Source organism: Salvelinus fontinalis, chromosome 4 (genome assembly GCF_029448725.1).
Source record: "Salvelinus fontinalis isolate EN_2023a chromosome 4, ASM2944872v1, whole genome shotgun sequence".
In the NCBI taxonomy this organism is placed as follows: domain Eukaryota; kingdom Metazoa; phylum Chordata; class Actinopteri; order Salmoniformes; family Salmonidae; genus Salvelinus; species Salvelinus fontinalis.
Genome location: NC_074668.1, coordinates 57,926,556 through 57,944,742, shown reverse-complemented (window position 1 = coordinate 57,944,742; position 18,187 = coordinate 57,926,556). Strand labels below are relative to the sequence as shown.

General features: G+C 41.4%; 1 protein-coding gene across 1 annotated transcript in view; it reads left to right on the top strand.

The window, feature by feature from the left end:
• Positions 1-18,187, top strand: part of LOC129852897 (serine/threonine-protein kinase BRSK2-like) — a 95,311-nt gene that overhangs the window by 25,032 nt on the left and 52,092 nt on the right. Inside the window, exons 2-4 of the mRNA XM_055918505.1 lie at positions 9,578-9,663; positions 12,613-12,753; positions 13,217-13,333. Coding sequence (XP_055774480.1) covers positions 9,578-9,663; positions 12,613-12,753; positions 13,217-13,333 — 344 coding nt within the window. The remainder of the gene's footprint in view (positions 1-9,577; positions 9,664-12,612; positions 12,754-13,216; positions 13,334-18,187) is intronic.

Below are 18,187 nucleotides of genomic sequence, written 5' to 3'. Positions count from 1 at the left end.
TGATTTGCACTTTTCGCACCAAAGTACATTCATCTCTAGGAGACAGAACGCGTCTCCTTTCTGAGCAGTATGATGGCTGCGTGGTCCCATGGTGTTTATACTTGTGTACTATTGTTTGTATAGATGAACGTGGTACCTTCAGGCATTTAGAAATTGCTCGCAAGGATGAACCAGACTTGTGGAGGTCTACAATTTGTTTTCTGAGGTCTTGGCTGATTTCTTTTGATTTGCCCATGATGTCAAGCAAAGAGGCACTGAGTTTTAAGGTAGGCCTTAAAATACATCCACAGGTACACCTCAAATTGACTCAAATGATGCCTGTCAGAAGCTTCTAAAGCCATGACATCATTTTCTGGAATTTTCCAAGCTGTTTATAGGCACAGTCAACTTAGTGTATGTAAACGTCTGACCCACTGGAATTGTGAGACAGTGACTTATAAGTGAAATAATTTGTCTGTAAGCAATTGTTAGAAAAATGGCGTGTGGATGTAAACTTCCGACTTCAACTGTATATAGATGTATGTCTAATATATATTTTATGGCTGCAAGTTTTTGAGAACTTCTTCATGGTATGAAAATGCATTCTTAAATTGATTTCCACAGGACATTAACCTGTCTAGGATGAGGGTGCCGCTAGCGGCACTCCCCCCCCCACCCCCACTGAAAAACCAGTGCCGCGAAATTCAAAAAAAATAATTTTTTTAAATATTTAACTTTCACACATTAAAGTCCAATACAGCTAATGAAAGACACAGATCTTGTGAATCCAGCCAACATGTCCGATTTTTAAAATGTTTTACAGGGAAGACACAATATGTAAAGATGTACATCTATTACCTAAAAACACATTAGCATAATCCACCATCTTTTATTTGTCCACCAACACCAGTAGCTATCACCAATTCGGCTAAACTAAGATATTTATAGCCCCTAACCAAGAAAAAAACTCATCAGATGACAGTCTGATAACATATTTATGGTATGGGATAGGTTTTGTTAGAAAAAAGTGCATATTTCAGGTTGATGGCATAGGTTACAATTGCACCCACCGTCACAAATGGACAAGAAAAACTACATAGAGTAACGTGTTTACCTACTTACTAATCATCAAACATTTCGTAAAAATACACAGCATACACTAATCGAAAGACACAGATCCTGTGAATACAGACAATATTTCAGATTTTCTAAGTGTCTTACAGCGAAAACACAATAAATCGTTATATTAGCATAGCACATAGCACATAGCAGCCCAGCATTGATTCTAGCCAAAGTGAGCGATGATGTCAACATCGCCAAAATATATAAATTTTTTCACTAACCTTCTCAGAATTCTTCAGATGACACTCCTGTAACATCATATTACACAATCCATATAGAGTTTGATCGAAAATGTTTATATTTAGCCACCAAAATCATGGTTAGACAATGTGAAATGTAGCCCAGCTGGTGAGAAAATGTCCGTGCGCCATATTAGACAGTGATCTACTCTTATACATAAATACTCATAAACGTGACTAAAAAATATAGGGTGGACAGGGATTGATAGACAATTTAATTCTTAATACAATCGCGGAATTACATTTTTTAAATTATCCTTACTTTTCAATACAGTTTGCGCCAAGCGAAGCTACGTCAAAAAACATGGCGTCCTAAGCCACTAACATTTTTCGACAGAAACACGATTTATCATAATAAAAATGTCCTACTTTGAGCTGTTCTTCCATCAGTATCTTGGGCAAAGGATCCTTTCTTGGGTCTAATCGTCTTTTGGTGGAAAGCTGTCCTCTTGCCATGTGGAAATGCCAACTGCGTTCGGGATGAACTGGAAGCGTGCCCAGCAATTCACAGCGTTTCAGAAATAAATGTCCCAAAATCGCACTAAACGGATATAAATTGCTATAAAACGCTTTAAATTAACTACCTTATGATGTTTTTAACTCCCATAACGAGTAGAAACATGACCAGAGTAATATTACTCCCTCCACTAATGCTTGGAACTGGTGCGGGTCGGTGTCCTCTAGGCGCATTACGCAGCAAGAAAAGAGTGACTAGCCTCAGGGTTTTTTAATTTGTAGTGCCTGTGAACGCGCAATCGACCCCATTCAAATCGTCATCACGTAAAGGCATCCAGGGGAAGACGTAAGCAGTGTCCGTATACTCATAGCAATAACTGCGGCCTTTTAACTGACTCCAGATCAGGGGCCAAAATTTCTGAAATCTGACTCCATGTCAGGGAAATTGCTGTAGAATGACTTCTGTTCCACTTAGAGACAAAATTTCAACTCCTATAGAAACTATAGACTGTTTTCTATCCAATAATAATAATAATATGCATATTGTACGATCAAGAATTTTGTGGGAAGCCGTTTCAAAAATTACACGATTAGCATAAATAGTGACAACAGCGCCCCCATCCTCAACAGGTTAAAGGGTGTAAATGTGTGAGGATATGTGGCTTCAGGTTTACGCTTTCCCTGTCGCTGATTCTAGCACCTAGCATTAAAATCCCTGCCGTGAATTTCGCTAGCACCTCGTGTTTGCGCCGCTGTTGTAAATGGATAGGTGTCGCTAGCACCTACCTTTAGCATCCCAGATGTAAACACATGAATGTTGCTAGCACTTAGCATTAGAATCCCTGTTGTTAAGGCCTTGATAGCACAGCAAGTTGCAGAGAAAGAGCCAGAGAGTGTGAAAGAGAGAGGCAGACAGAGAAAGGGATGGGAGGAAATTGAAAAGGAAACGTTTTCATTTTGAGTGTTGCTGTAAGCAAGAAACTCTCGCTCAGTCCCTCTCTCTCTCTCTCCATCCCTCCATACGTCATTCCCTGTCTGTGAGAGAAGGCAGAGAGAAGGAAGGCAGAAAGGAGGAAGCTGGCATGACAGAGGGCTTGGTGGGGCCAGCCACTGGGCGACAGGTAGCCTGGTGGTTAGAGCGTTGGGCCAGTAACTGAAAAGTTGTTGGATTGAATCCCTGAGCTGACAAGGTAAAAGATATGTTGTTCTGCCCCTGAACAAGGCAGTTAACCCACTGTTCCCCGGTATAAATAAAGGTTAATAAATAAAAAAAGATTAAAGGGTTTTCAATATTTATTTCCTCCTGCTCCAAGGCTCCAGCCCCGATACCAGTGACAGAACCTTTGAAGATTTGGGGCTTTGATGGGAATAGATTTACGATTTTGTCGGTTGCTTCTGTCCCCTGTGCCTCACTTTCCTAGTTCCTACCTCTCTTCCCTCGCCTCGCCTCTCGTCTTGTCTTTCTCTCACCCCTCTACCCTTTCCCCCTTTTCCCTGTGGGTGTGTCAGTGCCCCTTTGTTGGTATGTGGGTAGAAGTATGGCTTGCTGGCAGTAGGAGGGGTAAAGTAGGTATGTAAACAGAATACAGGAGAGACCTACTGCAAGATATCAAGGCAAGAGCACCCTACAGCGCTCGTCCATATATTTATTTATTCTTAACCTGTCTAGGATGAGCGTGCCGCTAGCGGCACTCCCCCCCCACCCCCACTGAAAAGGCAGAGCCGCGAAATTCAAAAAAAATATTTTTTTTAAATATTTAACTTTCACACATTAAAGTCCAATACAGCTAATGAAAGACACAGATCTTGTGAATCCAGCCAACATGTCCGATTTTTAAAATGTTTTACAGGGAAGACACAATATGTAAAGATGTAAATCTATTAGCTAAAAACACATTAGCATAATCCACCATCTTTTATTTGTCCACCAACACCAGTAGCTATCACCAATTCGGCTAAACTAAGATATTTATAGCCCCTAACCAAGAAAAAAACTCATCAGATGACAGTCTGATAACATATTTATGGTATGGGATAGGTTTTGTTAGTAAAATGTGCATATTTCAGGTAGCTGGCATAGTTTACAATTGCACCCACCGTCACAAATGGACTAGAATAATTACAATGAGCAACGTGTTTACCTAACTACTAATCATCAAACATTTCGTAAAAATACACAGCATACACTGATCGAAAGACACAGATCCTGTGAATACAGACAATATTTCAGATTTTCTAAGTGTCTTACAGCGAAAACACAATAAATCGTTATATTAGCATAGCACATAGCACATAGCAGCCCAGCATTGATTCTAGCCAAAGAGAGCGCTAACGTAAACATCGCCAAAATATATTATTTTTTTCACTAACCTTCTCAGAATTCTTCAGATGACACCCCTGTAACATCACATTACAACATACATATACAGTTTGTTCGAAAATGTGCATATTTAGCCACCAAAATCATGGTTACACAATGACAAAAGTAGCCCAGCTGGTGAGAAAATGTTGGTGCGCCATATTAGACAGTGATCTACTCTTATACATAAATACTCATAAACGTGACTAAAAAATATAGGGTGGACAGCGATTGATAGACAATTTAATTCTTAATACAATCGCGGATTTACATTTTTTAAATTATCCTTACTTTTCAATACAGTTTGCGCCAAGCGAAGCTACGTCAAAAAACATGGCGTCCTAAGCCACTAACATTTTTTGACAGAAACACGATTTATCATAATAAAAATGTCCTACTTTGAGCTGTTCTTCCATCAGTATCTTGGGCAAAGGATCCTTTCTTGGGTCTAATCGTCTTTTGGTGGAAAGCTGTCCTCTTGCCATGTGGAAATGCCAACTGCGTTCGGGATGAACTGGAAGCGTGCCCAGCGATTCACAGCGTTTCAGAAATAAATGTCCCAAAATCGCACTAAACGGATATAAATTGCTATAAAACGCTTTAAATTAACTACCTTATGATGTTTTTAACTCCTATAACGAGTCTTAACATGACCGGAGAAAGATTACTCTCAACACTAATGCTTGGAACAGGTGCGGGTCGGTGTCCTCCACGCGCATGACGCACCAAGAAAAGAGTTGCTAGCTACAGGGTTTTTTAATTTATAGTGCCTGTGAACGCGCAATCGACCCCATTCAAATCGTCATCACGTAAAGGCATCCAGGGGAAGACGTAAGCAGTGTCCGTATACTCATAGCAATAACAGTGGCCTTTTAACTGACTCCAGATCAGGGGCCAACATTTCTGAAATCTGACTCCATGTCAGGGAAATTGCTGTAGAATGGGTTCTGTTCCACTTAGAGACAAAATTTAAACTCCTATAGAAACTATAGACTGTTTTCTATCCAATAATAATAATAATATGCATATTGTACGATCAAGAATTTTGTGGGAAGCCGTTTCAAAAATTACACGATTAGCATAAATAGTGACAACAGCGCCCCCAGCCTCAACAGGTTAATTCCATCCCTTTCCTTAGATGTGTGTATCAGGTATTTGTTGCGAAATTGTTAGATATTACTTGTTAGATGTTGCTACACTGTCGGGAACTAGAAGCACAGGCATTTCGCTACGCCCGCAATAACATCTGCTTAACACGTGTAGGTGACCAATAAGATTTGATAAACATACACCTTGGGGAGGACAATGGCACACTCACATAAGGATTTCAGGACTTCAGGACAATTTGGGCACTTATTAAGAGATATAGCACTTAAGGACTACATTGGGACACATGACCTTACGGCAGCTCACAGCTGACCTAAGACAGTTGGGACCCACGGGCCGTTACAAGACATTGCTTATTACTCTGTGTGTATGTGGGCCACCAAATCTGCATAGAACCCAACTTTAGAATCATGCATAAACACCATGATTCCACGCGAGCTAATTGGCTCACTGGGTCCAGATGTCATGGGTCATGGTGTAATAGCCAGCAACGTTTAGTACTCTCTGTGTATCCAGATGTTGCACAAACTCTCAAGCAACTCTCATACGTTCCGATGCTAGGCTAGTATGACCTACTGGGTGTTGAACCCAGCGGCTCCAAACATTAAGACTTTGTTAGCCCATTGAGTTATACCCCAACTCTGGCAGCTAGCACAACTTCTCCAGGTCTCAGACAAGGTTAACGATCATGCGATTGTGCAGTTCACGGAACCACCTCGGCGACGCTAACGTATCAAAAAAACATTTGTGTGTTTTGACATCCTAGCCTAATAGCGCAGGAACGGTCAGCCAATGCGAAGCCGTCAATAGGACATTCCGTATCAGTATGAACACGGGATTAGTCTGATCAGCTGGAGCAGGTAATCCCACTGATACCACTCCACTGGTTACTGATGAATAACGCTTATTCAATTCAAAACGGATGACTTCCTGTGTTCTTAATTGACATTTGAAGGGGGGACGGATATGAAATATGAGTATGAAAAGGAAATACCAGTTATTTGGCAAACCCAGCGTAATATTCTCGAAATGTAGAGGCAGTCTCTAATGTACTGTAAATGCTGACCTGTGTAGGGAATTGTGAATACATTTAGTTTCTTTTCTGTATTTATGGTTTATGGTACCTGGGTCTTTGGCTAACAAGCCAGACCCTTTATTGAAGCAATTAGAGTGAGACTTATTGAGAAAAACAGTTGCCAGCTGCACAGCTTCATCCCTCATGTTTTCACTGAGCTGGCATTTATACTCCTAGCATTCTGTAAATCCAACTCAGCACTCTGGAATGGAGGTGTTCTTGGTGGGGGGGGGGGGGGGGTTGTGGTGTGTGTGTGTGTGTGTGTGTGTGTGTGTGTGTGTGTGTGTGTGTGTGTGTGTGTGTGTGTGTGTGTGTGTGTCTATCCTCCTGAGGTTTGCACTAGGCAGCTTGCAGGTAGATTTGGTCATACTAAAGCTACTGCAGTATATTAACATATTCATATAACTCATGTACTGTTTACCTAATGTAATGGTTAGCAACTGTTGATCTATTCTTATAAGCATAAAGTGTACTCCCCATTTAGCTGCCATTGCCCCTGTAATGTGATGTCTCAAAGCAGGAAGTGTAACAGTTGTTTGAATCATGAAGCTTTATTGAGTTTGACAGTATCACACAAAATGGAGTGTGCCACACGACATTCATGATGATGTCAGTACGGGCTAACTGTAGCTGTTTTGTCTGGATGTAAGGAGGCTACAAAAATGCAGTTGACATTTTTATTATTGGTCACTAATGTCACAATTCCTGACATTTAATCCAAGTAAAAATTCCCTGTCTTAGGTCAGTTAGGATCACCACTTTATTTTAGGAATGTGAAATGTCAGAATAATAGTAGAAATAATTATTTATTTCAGCTTTTATTTATTTCATCACATTCCCAGTAGGTCAGAAGTTTACATACACTCAGTTAGTATTTGGTAGCATTGCATTTAAATTGTTTAACTTGGGTCAAACTTTTCGGGTAGCCTTCCACAAGCTTCTCACAATAAGTTGGGTGAATTTTGACCCATTCCTCCTGACAGAGCTGGTGTAACTGAGTCAGGTTTGTAGGCCTCCTTACTCGCACAGGCTTTTTCAGTTCTGCCCGCAAATTTTCTATGGGATTGAGGTCAGGGCTTTGTGAAGGCCTTGACTTTGTTGCCCTTAAGCCATTTTGCCGCAACTTTGTATGTATGCTTGGGGTCATTGTCCATTTGGAAGACCAATTTGCGACCAAGCTTTAACTTCCTGACTGATGTCTTGAGATGTTGCTTCAATATATCCACATCATTTTCCTGCCTCATGATGCCATCTATTTTGTGAAGTGCACCAGTCCCTCCTGCAGCAAAGCACCCCCACAACATGATGCTGCCACCCCGGTGCTTCACGGATGGGATGGTGTTCTTCGACTTGCAAGCCTCCCCCTTTTTCCTCCAAACATAACAATGGTCATTATGGCCAAACAGTTCTATTTTTGTTTCATCAGACCAGAGGACATTTCTCAAAAAAGTACGATCTTTGTCCCCATGTGCAGTTGCAAACCGTAGTCTGGCTTTTTATGGCGGTTTTGGAGAAGTGGTTTCTTCCTTGCTTGGCCTTTCAGGTTATGTCGATATAGGACTCGTTTTACTGTGGATATAGATACTTTTGTACCGGTTGCCTCCAGCATCTTCACATGGTCCTTTGCTGTTGTTCTGGGATTGATTTGCACTTTTCGCACCAAAGTACATTCATCTCTAGGAGACAGAACGCGTCTCCTTCATGAGCGGTATGACGGCTGCGTGGTCCCATGGTGTTTATACTTGCGTACTATTGTTTGTACAGATGAACGTGGTACCTTCAGGCATTTGGTAATTGCTCCCAAGGATGAACCAGACTTGTGGAGGTGTACAATTTGTTTTCTGAGGTCTTGGCTGGTTTCTTTTGATTTTTCCATGATGTCAAGCAAAGAGGCACTGAGTTTGCTTCTACACCTGCATTCTAGCTGTTTGGGGTTTTAGGCTGGGTCTCTGTACAGCACTTCGAGATATTAGCTGATGTACGAAGGGCTATATAAAATAAACTTGATTGATTGATTGATTGAGTTTGAATGTAGGCCTTGAAATACATCCACAGGTACACCTCCAATTGACTCAAATGATGCCTATCAGAAAGCTTCTAAAGCCATGACATCATTTTCTGGGATTGTCCAAGCTGTTTAAAGGCACAGTCAACTTAGTGTATGTAAACGTCTGACCCACTGGAATTGTGATACAGTGAATTATAAGTTAAATAATCTGTCTGTAAACAATTGTTAGAAAAAGGACTTGTGTCATGCACAAAGTAGATGTCCTGACTTGCCAAAACTATAGTTTGTTAACAAGAAATTTGTGGAGTGGTTGAAAACGAGTTTTAATGACTCCAACCTAAGTGTGTGCAAACTTCCGACTTCAACTGTATGTGTGCTGTTTGTGAAAGGACATGTACACAAATGTATGTAGTAGCTGTGCACACAACACGGTATTTGTGAGTCATATGGCGTGTGGCCAATAGAACCCAATGTTCTATGCAAGGAACATAAGTACTATGCCTTTCTGTCACGTCAATAAACCTACCTCAAGTTTAGCCCATTAGGTCCATTCGAAAATGTTACCACATTATCAGGTGCTGAGGTTCTGTACGCAGTGCCGTTATGGTTTAGGGACGCACACACGCATGCGCGCACACACACACACATACACATTCTAGATTGTAAAAAAAACAGTCGTTGAAATGTCCCCCCCTACCTGCTGTGTCTTGGTGTATTACGATAGAGTGATATCAGTGTGTGATTAATGAGTTAAATTAGCTGATGTGTGGTTGCGCCGTGGCAGGAGCAGGACCTTAACAAGTGTTAGGCATGTCGCTGTTCCCGTAGGCCCTGGCATGGACCCAAGCTGCCAGGCTAGACATGGGCTCTGGCACTGCCAGTCCGTCTCTTATTCCCACCGCTTCTCGCTGTCCCGTTCTTTATTTTTCTCCTAATCACTCTCCCTTTTCGTTCCTCTGTGCTCTCTCTTTGTGTCTGCCCATTCTCCTCTTCATTATTTAGGCCCCTAGCACCAAACCGTTTTTTTGAATGGGCTCCAATGAGGTCTCTATGTTAAAGACCTCGTGGATGGTCAGTACTTACAGTACATCCACAGCTCCCATCTAGGAGCTATGCATTTATTTTGTATTTATTTTTTAGGGCCATTAAAGTCTTCCATAAGTACTTTGAATCACACACTAATATTCTTAATTTCCCCTCTTTTCTCTCTCTTTTTTTCTCTCTTTCTGCAGGTGGAGCGAGAGATAGCCATTCTGAAACTCATAGAGCACCCTCACGTTTTAAAGTTGCACGACGTCTACGAAAACAAGAAATACTTGTGAGTATCCTTTCCAAAATGATTTGTTTCACTGAAACGCTGTAACAAATGTGCGTCCCTTATACCGTTACAATGCATATTTGGAGAAGCACCGGTGCATAGCAACATGTTAGCAAACAAGCTAGGCAAGTTGAAAATGACTTGAGAAATGTATTTTCCGGGGGGCCATTTTCACACTGGCATGTAATGTTTCATTGGGTCTCCCTCAGTTTAAAATGCCTATTCGGAAGCCTGTAGGTTTAATGTAGATCCATATGTTATCTAATGTATTAATCTCTCCCGTGTCCCTGCTCCAATGGCTCTGCTTAATGCACTATTCAATAATTGTTAAAGGCGCCAGCGACAACCGGTGTGGGAATTTGTTTTCCTAATATTTCCGATGACACAGACGAATCGACGACAAGGACGCAAAGTGTTTGCCTCGGATACATTTTCCCACTCACAATTCGTGTTTGAATGTGTTCCTAATTGAACACGCGTTGACAGGTGAACGCTTGAGCAGATCCCTTAATCTGCTAATAAATCAGGAAGTGGTGTGGGTGGGAGGGAGGGGGGTTATGGGAATAGGGCGTATTCTGCCACAGTAGGGACGCCACAGTGTGTTTTCCGTGCTTCCTCGCACATACAGCACCGTAGCTACCGCAGATAATATCACAAGCGTTACCACGTCTACTCTCACAGTAGCAACTGCTGTAGGAACAACTATAGAGTAGAGGAACTTCTATGGGTAGGAGAGCGTCACTCCAAATGTTTGAATTAAGTGTTAACACTTGAGGGCGCACTAAAAGCAGTGGTTTCTGGATGAACATTAATTATGGATTGGGTGCCTCATTAACCTGTCTAGGATGAGGGTGCCGCTAGCGGCACTCCCCCCCCACCCCCACTGAAAAACCAGTGCCGCGAAATTCAAAAAAAATATTTTTTTTAAATATTTAACTTTCACACATTAAAGTCCAATACAGCTAATGAAAGACACAGATCTTGTGAATCCAGCCAACATGTCCGATTTTTTAAATGTTTTACAGGGAAGACACAATATGTAAAGATGTACATCTATTACCTAAAAACACATTAGCATAATCCACCATCTTTTATTTGTCCACCAACACCAGTAGCTATCACCAATTCGGCTAAACTAAGATATTTATAGCCCCTAACCAAGAAAAAAACTCATCAGATGACAGTCTGATAACATATTTATGGTATGGGATAGGTTTTGTTAGAAAAAAGTGCATATTTCAGGTAGATGGCATAGGTTACAATTGCACCCACCGTCACAAATGGACTAGAAAAACTACATAGAGCAACGTGTTTACCTACTTACTAATCATCAAACATTTCGTAAAAATACACAGCATACACTAATCGAAAGACACAGATCCTGTGAATACAGACAATATTTCAGATTTTCTAAGTGTCTTACAGCGAAAACACAATAAATCGTTATATTAGCATAGCACATAGCACATAGCAGCCCAGCATTGATTCTAGCCAAAGTGGGCGATAACGTCAAACATCGCCAAAATATATTATTTTTTTCACTAACCTTCTCAGAATTCTTCAGATGACACTCCTGTAACATCATATTACACAATCCATATAGAGTTTGATCGAAAATGTTTATATTTAGCCACCAAAATCATGGTTAGACAATGTGAAATGTAGCCCAGCTGGTGAGAAAATGTCCGTGCGCCATATTAGACAGTGATCTACTCTTATACATAAATACTCATAAACGTGACTAAAAAATATAGGGTGGACAGGGATTGATAGACAATTTAATTCTTAATACAATCGCGGAATTACATTTTTTAAATTATCCTTACTTTTCAATACAGTTTGCGCCAAGCGAAGCTACGTCAAAAAACATGGCGTCCTAAGCCACTAACATTTTTCGACAGAAACACGATTTATCATAATAAAAATGTCCTACTTTGAGCTGTTCTTCCATCAGTATCTTGGGCAAAGGATCCTTTCTTGGGTCCAATCGTCTTTTGGTGGAAAGCTGTCCTCTTGCCATGTGGAAATGCCAACTGCGTTCGGGATGAACTGGAAGCGTGCCCAGCAATTCACAGCGTTTCAGAAATAAATGTCCCAAAATCGCACTAAACGGATATAAATTGCTATAAAACGCTTTAAATTAACTACCTTATGATGTTTTTAACCTATAACGAGTAGAAACATGACCAGAGTAATATTACTCCCTCCACTAATGCTTGGAACAGGTGCGGGTCGGTGTCCTCTAGGCGCATGACGCAGCTCCAAAAGAGTGACTAGCCTCAGGGTTTTTTAATTTGTAGTGCCTGTGAACGCGCAATCGACCCCGTTCAAATCGTCATCACGTAAAGGCATCCAGGGGAAGACGTAAGCAGTGTCCGTATACTCATAGGAATAACATTGGCCTTAAAACTGACTCCAGAACAGTGGCCCAAATTTCTGAAATCTGACTCCATGTCAGGGAAATTGCTGTAGAATGGGCTCTGTTCCACTTAGAGACAAAATTTCAACTCCTATAGAAACTATAGACTGTTTTCTATCCAATAATAATAATAATATGCATATTTTACGATCAAGAATTTTGTGGGAAGCCGTTTCAAAAATTACACGATTAGCATAAATAGTCACAACAGCGCCCCCATCCTCAACAGGTTAAATGACCAAAAATGTCAATGTAATGTAAATGCGTGGTCCGCTTGAGGAGAGCTGGTCCTGGCCACTCACTACAAGCCGTCCTGGATCTTGTAGACTATCTCTATAATACCGAACGAGACACACATAGCTGTAGAGATATGATATCATGTATATAATATCATGATATTGTATATAATATCATGATATCATGTATATAATATCATGATATTGTATATAATATCATGATATCATGTATATAATGTGATATATACAGCTCTAGACTGTGTATCTAACGTGTGCGGTTCCCACCCTCCACAGGTATCTGGTGCTAGAGCACGTGTCAGGAGGAGAGCTGTTTGACTACCTGGTCAAGAAGGGACGGTTAACGCCCAAGGAGGCCAGGAAGTTCTTCAGACAGATCATCTCAGCTCTGGACTTCTGCCACAGTCACTCCATATGGTGAATCATCAATCGATTTCGATCAATCAATAAATCAAATGTATTGGTAAAAGTGTTTACATCAGCAGTTGTCACAAAGTGCTTTGAAAGTATCCCTGCCTAGACCCTAAAGAGCAAACGGAAGTAGAAGCTCAGTCCTACTTTCTGAGATGGTGTCTGGTCTGCTATTTCCCTTTCATCTGTGAGAGGAACACTGACCCTATCAGAGAGAGAGAGAGAGAGAGAGACAACATGAGAGAGGCCTGCTCCTGACACTGGGCTCTTGGAAAGCGGCAACATTAGCGTCTGATCAAAGGAAATGATAGTACAGTGTGTACATTTTTCGGGGAATTTTCCTGGACAACATCCATGGGAAATGCATAATTCCAGTCATGTAGGATTGTCAGGTTTTCTTGTTATCACCTCTGCATGGTACTTGGGTAAATTATGTTTTTTCTCTCTCTTTCCCTCCTCCTCTCCTCAGTCACAGAGATCTGAAGCCAGAGAACCTGTTGTTAGATGAAAAGAACAACATCAGGATAGCAGACTTTGGCATGGCGTCTCTGCAGGTCGGGGATAGTCTGCTGGAGACCAGCTGCGGGTGAGTCGTCTGTGTCTGTGTGTGTGTGTGTGTGTGTGTGTGTGTGTGTGTGTGTGTGTGTGTGTGTGTGTGTGTGTGTGTGTGTGTGTGCGTGTGCGTGTGCGTGTGTGTGTGTGCTAGTGATGTGCGGGTTGACCCATGACCCACAGTCACTTCGGTTACAGTATATGCACAGGGCAGGCAGTTTTAGGGTCATTAAATATCGTGTGGCGGGTTGAATAAAGAAAAAATAATACCTTAAATGTATATTTCTTGTGCAATTCATATCTATAGGCTACTTTGAGGTTTTTCTTTCAATATTTTAGGCGATCTGGCATTAGTGCGTAAGCCTAAGCTTTAGTGCCTAACTGAACTGTACGCGCACCAAATAGTCTACACTCCAATCGCCATATGCTTTAGGCAACAGCAGAAAAAGTTGTCCATGGAGGAACAATGAACAATGTCAGAATTTTGTTCGATAAGAGAAAAGCTGTGAAAAATAAAGAGAAGGGAGGGGACAGAAAAGTAATGTTTGGGAACGACTTGGCGAAAATGGTTCAAGAGGATGATGTCAGTGTTGGCTATGTTATGTGTGATGATTGTGAGGCTCTACACAAATTCAACAGTCACAAGACGGGGACTTCAAATAGGCCTATGACACGTCAAAGGAACTGTCGCCTACTGTTCAGATGGGTTAAATGGAAACTGAAATCGGGACTTGACTATAGGTCTATAACCTCTCACATAGCCTTAATATTAACTCTTGCAGAATTAAGAATTTCTTGTAGTAAAATGATATGCTACGTCCGATGTAGGCCACATTTTGACCCGTGAACAGGAGCGGAAAAATGTGATTTATTTTTGTCAGCATCTTAAGTGGATGTGAAAGCGCAGTTAGATAGCCTACTGTCTGTAAAGACGCTCTCTTTATCAGCAATATAACAGCTGATAGTATTTCAACCACATAAAATATTACATTTTCTCCTCGGCCCCTAAACGTCTTTGCTTCGCGAAAGAAGCAGAGATGACAGAGAACATTACCGATGTCAACTAGATTGAACTGTTCGTTCTATCAATTTATGACATTATTCATTGTCACTTTATCACACATAGTCGGGCGGTTGTGGATGGGTTATTAGCAATTGTGGGCGGGTGCGGGTGAATGAACAGCTGATCCGCGCCCACTCGTGTGTGTGTCCAATCCCTACATAGTCCTCAAGCCATGTGTGTGTGTGTGTAAGAGCATGCTTGTGTGTGTTTGCACCTGTATGTGTGTGTGTGTGTGTGTGTGTGTGTGTGTGTGTGTGTGTGTGTGTGTGTGTGTGTGTGTGTGTGTGTGTGTGTGTGTGTGTGTGTGTGCGCGTGCGCGTGTGTGTGTGTGTGTCGTGGTCAGTAAGATCTTCAGCCCAGATAACCAGGGCCAGTATAGCCTACCCTGCATCTTTACAGATTAGCCATGTAGCAATGATAAGTCTCTGTCCATTATCATCTGGAAGACAGACAGTGTGGCCCAGCACAATGTGACAGAGGAGATAAGAGTAGGAAGTTGGCGTGACAGGCTAAAGTGCTAACCCAGGTGAACTCTGTCGAGGGCTTAGCACTTTGTCCCCATTTCATGTGCACAAACATAACTAGGCCATGACTCAACACAAATGTACAGCCCAAAAAACAGTAAAAAAAAACATCTGCTTTGTTTTCTCGGGCAAAGTCATGCGTCTGACAAGCACGTTGGACACTGTGCGACTGTGTTCCAAGGTGTCCTTTTCAAAGACACTGAATTCAGGCGATGGCCATGTCACATCCCTGACCTTAAGGACCCTTGTGGTTGTATAATTTCCTGTGCCCTGTTGTCATAGTGACACATGCAGTTTTTCTTTTGCAGGGTCACATGGGTCCACATTCAATGTATATAGTATTGGAACTTTACTCTCGAATCACTGTAAATATACAGGTAAATGCCAAAATACAGGAAACGCCAACAATATTTGTCTTAATAGGGCTTCGGCCTTTAGATGCTGCAAGTGTCTAGGAACTCTATTGGAGGGATGCGACACCATTCTTCCACGAGAATTTCCATCATTTGATATTTTTAGATGGTGGTGGAAAACGCAGTCTCAGGTGCCGCTCCAGAATCTCCCATAAGCTTTCAATTGGGTTGAGATCTTACTTACTGACTTTATTGTCCCCATGGGGACATTTTGTTGCAGTGTCATCTATACGTTTAAAGTGGCGTTTAAATACAAAACAAAATTGACAATAAAACTTTCATAACAGTTACATACCAATAAAACATTTTTTTTTAATGACTAGTGTCACGGCCGTTAACAGAAGAGGACCAAGGTGCAGCGTGGTGAGCGTACATTTTCCTTTTATTAATAAAAAATGACGCCGAACAAAACAATAAACACGACAAAAACAACCCGTGAAGCTAAAGGCTATGTGCCCTAAACAAAGTCAACTTCCCACAAACACAGGTGAGAAAAGGGCAGCCTAAGTATGGTTCTCAATCAGAGACAACGATAGACAGCTGTCCCTGATTGAGAACCCTACCCGGCCAAAACATAGAACTACAAAACATAGAACATAGAATACCCACCCCAACTCACGCCCTGACCAAACAAAATAGAGACATAAAAAGGATCTCTAAGGTCAGGGCGTGACAACTAGCCTGCTGGCCTTACTGAGTCGATAGGAACATTAGCCGAGTTAATTAGGAGGGATATCACACCTGGCACAAATGATTGTCTAGTTCTGTTTTTCATGCTGAGGGGTGCCCTATACCTGCACCCAGAGGGGTGTAGTTCAAAGTCCGGGTACAGGGGGTGGCTTGGGTCTAAAATGATTTTGTGAGCCTGGCGGAGGGCCCTGACCTTAACGATCTGGTGTTTGAGACGGCCATGGCATATGGTTTACATCGTTTTCATGCTCGTCTAACCATTCAGTGACCACTCGTGCCCTACTGTCAATAAAGCACCTACTTTCAATGGATGGATGGCGCGGTGGTCTAAGCAGCGAGCTCCTGCTCCATAGACCGTGGGTTCAATCTCAGCTCCTGGCACTCGTTTGTGGGCGGCAGGTAGCCTAACGGTTAGAGCGTTGGTCCAGTAACCAAAATGTCGCTAGCAAGGCACTTAGCCTTTATTGCTCCAGGGTCGCTGCTGATAATAGCTGACCCTGGCCACGACTCCACTCTCTGAAATGTTTAAAAAACCAGACCCTAGGCAACACAGTGACTAGTTTCAATGATGGACTATTTTGGCATAGAGGGACTAAGTCACGGCCATATGCCACTACTTTATCCGCTTGAATAAAATCGATGTAGGCAGTGACGTAGTTCTTCTATGCCAAAATAGTCCATCATTGAAACCAGACTCTAGTCACTGTGTTGCCTAGTGTCGGGTCTTCGACACTACCCTCTGAGGGTGTCTCAGGGGGAGTTGGGATATGCAAAAAACACATTTCTAATTCACACTTGTACATGTATAATACACATTTGTACATGTATAATACACATTTGTACATGTATAATACACACTTGTACATGTATAATACACATTTGTACATGTATAATACACATTTGTACATGTATAATACACACTTGTACATGTGTAAAATAGTACAAATATAAGCACCCACCAAATTATTGTTCATTATTTATTATACTTTGTTTCCCGCATTTACTCAAGTGTTTCCGTTATTTTGGCAGTTACCGGTACAGTATATCATTTGTTGAATATAAAAGGTGGCATGATGACAATGGAAAAATCTAAACTTTTATCCTTGCTTCATAGAGGTATAATATCACTCTCACAGAGTGACAGATTCTTCTCTCCCTTGCCCTCCGACCGACGTTCATAAAAATATGACGAAATATAATCTTTATCAGATAAAATGACTGTACTTTGCATGAAGGACACATCGAGGAATCCTTCATTTGACGTACCTAATGTAAAAAACATTCAACATGAAATATCGTTTAGATAGGACAAGTTTTTCTAAATAATGTTATTAAAAAAAAGTTTCAGGTTTGCATGCTCTGACACTGCTCTGTTTGACTAGGGCAAATTGACTGGTTTTGCATACGTTGCCGTAATTCAATTTGACTCTGGCAATCAGGAAGCTTGTGTTTATAGAATGTACGTGTGTGTGTGTGTGTGTGTGTGTGTGTGTGTGTGTGTGTGTGTGTGTGTGTGTGTGTGTGTGTGTGTGTGTGTGTGTGTGTGTGTGTGTCCTTACATGTGTGTTGCGTTGAGAACAAGGCAGAAAAATATAAATAGTAGAGTAAAGTACAGATACCCCAAAAAACGACTTAAGTAGTACTTTAAAATATTTTTACTTAAGTACTTTACACTACTGAGTAAAGTATGTTCAAATCACAGGGTATGTTCAAACCACCGTTTTTTTAGTGGCATGACAATTACATTATGACAAGGTGCATAAGTCCTGTATAGAATTCAGTACACTCAGTAGAGTGTTGGTTCATCCTCTACACTATGTGTGCTCAGCACTGTGGGTGCACATACAATTGTAGCCATTCGTAAATCAAAGCACAAGACAGTGGCTGAGATGCATTTGGGCAAATCCAAAAATCTATTTTGTGCAGTAGCTGACTAAATAGTGAGTGCCATTTTCCTGTCTGTACTGTGATTCTATATTTATTAGGATAGCAGCTACTCTTCCTGGGGTCCAAACAACACTAAGTCACTTACATTACACATCAAACAAAAGATAAAACAGTACATCATACAACATTATTACGCTACTACATATCTACAATATAATATGTATAATACCACCATACAACAATATTAAAATGTACGTGTGTGTGGAGTGCGTGTGCTAGCGCCTGTGTGTGTGTGTGTGTGTGTGTGTGTG